The sequence below is a fragment of the Hippoglossus stenolepis genome, chromosome 14 (genome assembly GCF_022539355.2).
Source record: "Hippoglossus stenolepis isolate QCI-W04-F060 chromosome 14, HSTE1.2, whole genome shotgun sequence".
Taxonomy (NCBI): domain Eukaryota; kingdom Metazoa; phylum Chordata; class Actinopteri; order Pleuronectiformes; family Pleuronectidae; genus Hippoglossus; species Hippoglossus stenolepis.
In genome coordinates, this window is record NC_061496.1 from 11,506,154 (window position 1) to 11,515,038 (window position 8,885).

Below are 8,885 nucleotides of genomic sequence, written 5' to 3' on the forward strand. Positions count from 1 at the left end.
ATGTGACAAAGTGAGATTTTAATTTCTTTAATTTATAACTGGCAGTTTCAAGTCAAGTCAATTTAGAGTCTTAAGGAAACAGGCAGAAGTGTGCAGAGAACAAGGAGGAGCTTAAACGGTCAATAACAAGTCAACACTTAGTTAAGCTGACATGTCAACGTGAACATGGACAAACCTGACAAGGACTGAGAGCCAGAGCAGAGCGCCATTGACCTGTTGATTCAGTCTGACCAAGTCATCGGTGCCACAGACACGACTGACGCACCTGCTATTATTGCCACTGGTGTGTGTTGGTGTGTGTGTGCGCGCACACACGTCTGTGTGCCGTCTGTCTGTCCTCTCCACCTCCCTGACATGTCCTGTCCTGCTGCCAGCATCACCATAGTTACTCAGACAGCAACTGATGTCACACACCTCTCTCGCTCTCTCTGTCTCTCTCACATACGCACACACAAACAAACAACAAGGAAATGGGCACTGGTTGTTCCTTTCATGAAATCAGGGAGAACACACACTGTTTCTGCCCTCCACACAATATCAACCAGTGTGATGCTGCTGGGATTAAGTCTCTTGGTAAACGATGATACGCTTCAGGATTATCTTGACTGAGTGTGATAAAAAATTAAGCAACAACCTCTGGCTGTACCATTCATAATAAACTCTGAAGAACATACCACAGAGCAGAGCACACTGATAAACACTGAGGCCTACACAGATTTACAAGAAACACTATGTGTGTGTGTCCGTGTGTGTGCGCGTGCATGGACTCATGTAGATGACTCTTGGCTCAGACATCATCTCTCAACCTTTCCTCTGCTTGCTTGTAAGAGTGGCAACACTTCAGCTCAAGCTGTGCAAGGGCCATCAGACAGTCCCTAAAAATAGCTACAGTGTGTACAATAGGAAGTTACTGTAAGCACATGAGGAGTCTGTATTTATGAGATTTAAAGATGGAAGGATGGGATCATTGCCCAGGGCAAGTATGCTAACTGTCTTTCCTAGACAGACGGGAGAATATGAACCAACTGCCTACGTCTGTAGTTATTCCCTTCTCAGCTACAAAACGCAGCTACTGAACGTGTTGCGATTTATCAAAGTGCTTGTTAATGCCTCCTAAACCCAAACTAGCCTGTATGGTTGAATGGAGGCTTGAAGGGAGGGAGCTGTGGGTGTGTAAAAAAGCCAAGTTACTATCCAGCATTTTGTGGGTCGCCTCGAAATGACAAAGACAGAAAATCCCCCCCGTCTCTGATGGTTTTCATTGGCTCACTACTCCTCCAACCACTCCTTCCTTCCCATCTACAACTTTACACTTACAAACAAAACTAAGAGAAGTGTGGTTTGTTTTATTGTTCTTTAAGTACAACTGTTCTAGTTATAGTGTGCCTAATTCTGACATTGGTGGAGGGAGAGGCGTTCCCCTCAGTGTGGAGTATGACCACACTGCTGTAGAATCCACCAAGAATGTTTGATATGCAGGAAAATTGCAGATATACACGTACTACCTCCGACAACCAATAATCAGTTTCTAGTCCTGCTCCAGGTGAATACCCAGGTGAATTGATATACAAAAAAAAAAAACATTACGGAAGATGACTCATTTTAAGCTTTTTTGCATTATACCCTCTTACCTGTCGTCATCCACATCCATGGTAATATGGATGCCAAAGAAACTGCTGACACCAGGAGCGGGCAGGTTGAAGCCCTCGCCAATGAAAGGCTTTAGACCATCTTTTCCTGGAACCACGCCGGCACTTGGCTGAGGTGGGGCATCATACTTCTGCCTACTATCTTCTGTCTGATTACTGAAGCCGAAGGGAAGGCCTGTTATGGCTCCTCCGTGGGCTCCAAAGGGCTGTGCAAGTCCTCCCGTGCCAGGCCCCTGACTTGGCGCACCTGGAGGGGTGTTGGTGGTACTGGGCACTGTGGCAGGCACATTCTGAACACCGCTGTGGAAGGTGGTGGTGGCCATGGAAGGTTGAATCTGGCTAACAGGCTGCTGCTGGCCACTTCCTGGATGGATGGCAGCGGTTGCATTGCTCACTTGCAGCAGGAGTCCTTGGGCTGAGGCTGCCTCTCCTCCCAGCCCCTTGACTCCTGGACCAGTGGGGGTGATTAGAGACGAGTCTACCTGGCTGATTTGAGGCACCGCAGGGAGGGTCGTCAAGGGAAGGTTCTGAGTGCTTGAGCCAAAGTGCTGCTGACGATAGTCCGGCTGGCCAGCCGAGAGGCCAGTGGGATGCCAGTGCTGGGGTTGCGTGGCAGGAGACTGGATGGTAGACTTCTGCTGCATGGAACCTTGGTGCAAGCCATTGAGGCTGTTAGAGAGGACGTTTTGGGGTGCAACTGGCTTCAAATTGACCTGAGCCTGTTGTGGCTGCTGTGCTGCTGTAGTTGGGAACCCAGTGGGCTGGAAGGCACTTGCTCCACTCCCTATCTGAGGAGCCAAGCTGTAGCCTTGCTGCTGAAGCTCTGAGGGGTGAGGGTGGGTGGTTTGCCCGAGAGAGTAGCCACTATCTGCGGAGTTCTCCAAAGCCTGTGTAGAAAAAGCACTGCTAGTCACAACTGAGTTACTGGTGGTCTCGAGCCCACTGTCCCTGTCTATACTGTGATCCAGCGTTAAAGTCCGAATAAGGTTTGAATCTGAATCTCTCTCATGGAACTCAGTGCATGTCCACCTGCCCCGTCTGAAGGGCTCTCCAGTACCATGGTCAAGTTTAATGACCCTGAATCTGGAACTACAGCTGGTGCTAACAGGAGCCGTGGGAGCCACACTGGTAGAGACAGTGGCAGCAGGGACCATGTTGATGGCTGTCAGAGGATGGGTGGCTGAGCTCGGTACATTATGTGGGGTGATACGACCAGTGCCGAAACTTTTATAGGGGAGTCCCCCGTTGACAGGACCCGTGGGGGGCGGCTGGCCCTCCTGAGGCTCCCCGACATTGTTTAAGGTTTCTTCGGACGAGCTCCTGTCACACACCCCCAGGTCGTTCCGAGAAACGTCAAATATTTCCGATGACACGTCCTCCGTCCGGGACTCGTCCGGGTCGTCCAGGCTCTCGGTGTCGTCGGTGACGCTGCTGGCCGCCACCTGAGCCTGCGTTACACTCGTGATCTGGAAACAACTTTTCTTCTTTGCTGGCATTTTCGACATGTTGACGATCTGCGTCGAGTGTGTCTGCTCCCAGATGAAACTTAGCGCTGGACTAATGTCTTGCGAAATAATTCACAGCTCGGGGGTATGACACACACACGTACCGTCACAGTTCATTTCCATACCGTTCCTCTTCCTCTCTCTTGTCGGAGAAAAGTGTCACAACCGAGGCCGGACTCCTCCGAAACTCCCGAAGCGTCCCACGGTCTCCGGTAACAGCGCAGGGGGGCGACTGCTGCTCTCCTCCCGCGGCCTCTCTCTTTAACACCCGCTCGGCGGGTAGCAAAAAGGCCCTAGTCAAACTTCTCGCTCGGCAGCAGCCACCGGTACTTTAGTCTGAGGCGGGCCCGGTGTCTCCGCCGACTCTTCCCTCTCTGCTGAGAGTGTGTCAGTCTCCCTCTCTAGCTAACTTAGCTGATGTTAGCTAGTTTCCCCTGCCTCGGTCCGGGCATGTGCGACATCATGATGTAAACAAATCCATCGGCGAATGGAAACCCACTAATAATCCAGCGGTAGAGGAGGAAACGTGTGAAAGTTTAGCCTCTGGCCGAGTGGACAGCTCACTTCGGGCAGCTGCTGCTAGCAGCTAGCTGACAGATACAACCAGTTACACAGCGACACTTAGCTAAAGGCTGCTGCTCCACCACAAGCACCCGACAAGATGGCAAGAGCGAGGTGCATCATGGGTATGGAGGTCAAAATAGTCATTATGAAAATAAAATCCAACACAAATGTTCAGCTTTTACAGTATTTGTGAAACGTAAAGCGCTCAACAATTTTGATCAACTAAAATTATTAATTTATGTAATATCATTATTTATGTGCTATATATTATAATGATATTATACTATTTATTATAAACTCTTAATTAAAAGTGATATACTTATATGCATCTGTAATTTCAATTGCTTCCACATTGTCATTGGAATAAATGTCAACCTTTTTACTTAAAAGAATACATAAATGCAATTGAACCGAAGTAAAAAACAAGTACGTTTGAGGCAAACAAGGAAATAAATCTCGATGCCACAAAAGGGAGAAATAGATACAGTGTGATGGTGCTTGAAAATATTTAAATGGCATATTATAAATATATCAGTTTGCATTTTATTAGGAACATGTGTCTAATGCAGTTTAATAACAGTCCTTCATGTTAAGTATTAATTGAAACAATTTTAAACAGGTGTTGATTAAGCTGTAGTTTGTGGTGCTATTTAAAGTACTGTTTTTATTGTTTAACCTATTCTCAATGATAATATGGGATGGAAAAAATAATTGTAATAAAAATGCCAGTATAACACAACCAACACGACATATTTCAGCTGGAACACAAACTGCAACAGTCACCATGAAGTTGCATGAACACCTCTCTATCTGTGAGGTAAATGTTCAATGCTGGACTGTTTTATTAGACTCCATTAGTTTTAGTAAGAATAATAATATAATGTATCTACATGTACTGTATACACACACCTATGGATACACACGTATATGTACATGCATGTATATAAACTATTCACATAGAACCGATTCAACAAATAATTCACGTAGCAATTTAGAATATAGTTTTTTTCCTTCCAGCTGAGGTGGAACAAGAGCCGTACCCATCCCCTCTCTGATTGGCTTATTTCAATATTCTTCCCCTAACTCCAACCAATCATCACTCTCCATACTCAATTGAACCCAATCAGAGGCAGGGTAGGGGCGGGTCTTTTAGAAAGAATAAATGAAGCAGTAGCACAGAACAGAATCCATCAGTTTTGGACAGAGAAGAGTTTTATGTGATACATATAGGTAAGTATACATTTGGATAACTTAGAGAATAAAAATCTGCATTTACTGTTGATCATACTACAACTATGCTCAGAAAAAACACAGTTTTGAATCTAAACTTTGGCTGATAAAGTGCTGTCCTTTTTTTTAAAGTATATTTGTCACTGAACTCTTTCAAAATTCAGTTTCTATCTGTGTTTAAAGTCCAAGACATTCATTTCCATAAAACCTTTAAACTATAAATACTTACCATTTAAGATTAACCACTGCTTATCACTAACTCCACTACTGCCAGGCTGCAGCTGGTCAACAATGCATCGTGCTTGTTTGAATTTAAGAGTTGCCAGGTCACGTCGAGTTTGTGAATATAATTGTAATAAATCAGACTGGGGCAATTGAATATTGTTCACTGCACAGCAGGTATATTTTCAATTTGACATGAAATTGCATTTTACAATAAATGTCAAATATCTCAAATATCAAATAATGAACATACATATGAGGAAAGTTATAATGCCATTGTGGAATTCATTTTACCATGGTCATTTCAGGATACTGAGATACCTTTATTTCATTGACGTTATTTATGACTTTGTTCCCTGACAGTGACTCTTTTGCAATAAAGTGACGACTACAGTCATCACAAGCTCGTACTTGTCTACAGGATGGTCTGTCATAAGATCAACTCATGACAAAGGAAATATAAATGAGTCATGATGTTGTCCTGTGTTTGAGTGACATCATTTCAGATCATGGTAAAGATATGGTTCTTCTTCGAAGAACTTCTAACGTATTTCAAAACAGACATGCTGTTCAAAATTGGACCATGAGTCAAAACTAAATGATGATTTGAAGATCTGGTTTAAAAACATTCTCTTTGGATCATCCTGGTGGTTTTGGAATCAAATACCAATTGAAAAGTCCTCAGTTTATTTCACTTCACATGCCGGTCGATATTCAGATACAGAGGAATGTGTCCTGACATTCAGTGGAGGAAATATGCATGGCAGTTTGGCTTTATCAAAATAGGCAAAGTGAGGAAAATCCAATATAAAATAATAAGAGACACAGGTGGAGTGTTTTGAGGAATCTGTCAAATTCAAAATCATTAGTAGAAGAAGTATCCAGATTTTTGCATCACAGCAACAATACCACACTGTAAAAACTACTACAGACTCTATCGTGTGGCCAGGTTTTCAATGCAACATACAGTGAAGTCAAGTCAAGTTTTAATTTATAACCCAAAATCCCATACTTGCCTCAGAGGGTTTATAATTTGTAAAACTTACAACATGCTGTCACTCGTGTCACTCTTTTATTTATTACAGTTATATTGTTCTTAAAAATAACTAAGTGAGCGTGTGAGAAAGCGCGATACTACGAACCATAGTATTGAAGTTTATTAGGTGGGGGAGGAACAGTGAGATTGAAAATAACCATATTATTCCCCTGACACGACTGACTAATCACTGAATTACATGGTTACATAATGTCCGGGTGCCAACTCACAAGGTCTGTCTGACAAAAACAATTTCATGCAGTCCTCAGATAACACAGGATATGGAAAAAAAAACAACTCTATTGAGAAGTAGCCACATAGTAATCAAATAGAAAATTAGATTGTTATTTCTTGCTGCATTTATAAGAGCTGTAACAATAGATGAAAAGTCAAAACGAAGGATTTCTTTCAAACATTAGAAGAATGGCCTAAGAAAAATTACTTGTGTAAAAAACAATTTTACAATAGATATTATTGAGGTGGTGGTTGAAACACTCAGAAAAGTAGGGTGCATGTGATTTGACTTTGTTTGGCACACAACTCACACAGCAGCAGCCTTTAAAGGTTACATATAGGTTTGTTGTTGTTTCATCGACCACACCCTTTCCTTTATTTTCACAGTAATGTGTCAGCCATATTGTCCTTGGATGCTACGAAGTCCAGTAAAAGCAGCTCATAAACTCACATCTAGAAGCTCCACTGAATAAAGTTACTCTGTAGCTCTGTCTCAATACAGGGGCTGCCTCCTTTGTGGCCACATAGGCTGTGTCGAGAGAAGTGAAATGAGACATTTCTTTGTTAGACATGTGTACCATTAGCTGTTTGGTTGAGTTGAAGCGTGATACTCAGGTGTTGGACATCTCTTCGCTTGCCCGCGCCATTACCTCTAATAGTTTGTCACTGAAGTGCAATGAATCCTGGGATAGGTTGGGCCCAAAAGGATCCACCTGTTGGAACCTTCGCTTCTTGGGGATGGGGATTGTCTGACACATAGCTAGCTAGCTGCTGTACAGACTGGGAAAATGCATCTGTTGGGTATTATTCACAAGTTGATGCTCGATCCTGTTATAGTCGGAGTGTCTTTTTGAGAAATTTAGGTCAGCAGCTAGCAGCTAGTTAGCATTTCTAGCATCTTTAGCATAGCTGTGCCGTGTTTTGTGTAGCCTGTATTAAATAAGGCGTAGCCACTGTCATTCTGGTTCAACTGCTCCATCGTGAGCAGGTCACGGGTGTGTTTACAGTGTTTGTCTTCTTTGAAAGACGTCACAGCACAGAAAAGGGGCAAAAATGAGCGTGTCCACCCGGGTGTCAGGCTTATATAACTGGTGTTTGGAGGTGAAGTCATCTCGCTTCATAAGAAAATGGTGGGAGGGACTCATATGCACAAACACTAACATGTATGAGCAGCCGGACCGGTTACGAAAAACAAAGAACAGACTAGCTCATGTGTGATTTTATTCTCTGCTAAGGATAACATTACTTCACAATATATTTACGTTTGGAAATCGTTTCTTGCTGCTGTATCGATGTTTGAAATCTTGTGCACATAATCTTTAATTCGTTTCAAGATTAGATATGGTTTTATTCGGCAAACATCATTTCTCCCTTCTCACAAAATGGATCCAGAAACAACTCCCTCGAAAAACAATGTTGCAACATCAGCTCCAACAAGCCCTCTATACTTAGACTTAGCCCTTCTTTAGTAGCGGCCTGTGCGTGGGCTTTCCCAGCCCCAGCCGAAGTGTTTGCGTAGCTGGTTGTGTTTATTTACTCTGGTCTGAGGGTGAAGACTACCAGGCTGTGCTGCGCCGCGATGGTGCAACGTGCTGGGTCCACTTTCAGTATACCACTGCATCAACAAGACATGCCTTGTGTCGTCTGTATTTTGGAGCCTGGGGTCCTGGCCAGTGGTCACTTTCGGGAGCCCAACCTGAGAGACCTCTGGCCTTTAGCAAAGCACTGTGGGGTCCAAAAGTGCACAATCAACAAACAGAGTGACCAAATATCACTCAGCACTTGCTAAAAAAAGGGCTTCCCCAGAGGAAAGGGTACAAGGGGTTGGTTCAGGCAACTAGGCCAGCCCGAAACTGAAATAATGAAATATGCATGTGAACCTTGTGCATGGTTTCAATTTTATTGGGCTCCTTTCCCACAAAAACACACATTTGCTTGTTTGTGTTGACCTGCACCATTTATTTCCCTGTGTCTGACTGCTAATAAAAGTAAATGTTAAATAAATTTAATTACCGTCACGTGTGTGGGTGCGTCAAGATGCAGCTCTGTTCCTTTTCGTCCACATAAGCCTCCTGTTAGTTCCAAAGATAAACGATTCAGAGAACAAGCTCAGAGTTAAAGTCTGGTCTATTCTGGATATCCCTGGGTGTATTTTACAGTTGAGGCATGTTCATCCAGGTATTTTTAACAACCCCATGAATTCCTACAGTTTGCCCTTTTGGGGGGATTTATGGTTATTACACAATATCCTAAGATCATATCACACTGTTGGGGTTACACAAGTTTAAACATTCCTTCTTAAATTGTCCAGATTGAAACTGAATCGTAGACTGGACAACTGGCAAGAACTCAGACACTAAGAAACAGTGACGTCACAACACGACAATGTTTACATGGACACCAGTATTCTGATATTTAACCGATTCAGACAATAGTCAGAAAAAG

General features: G+C 43.5%; 1 protein-coding gene across 2 annotated transcripts in view; it reads right to left on the reverse strand.

The window, feature by feature from the left end:
- tsc22d2 (TSC22 domain family 2) overlaps nt 1-3,815 on the reverse strand; it is a 33,092-nt gene extending 29,277 nt beyond the window's left edge. Inside the window, exon 1 of one of the 2 annotated variants that reach the window (XM_035176142.2) lies at nt 1,632-3,815. In XM_035176142.2, the coding sequence (XP_035032033.1) occupies nt 1,632-3,154 (1,523 nt within the window). In that variant the 5' untranslated portion in view covers nt 3,155-3,815. The remainder of the gene's footprint in view (nt 1-1,631) is intronic. The other variant, XM_035176141.2, reaches the window with a different exon arrangement.
- Nucleotides 3,816-8,885: the final 5,070 nt, after the last annotated feature.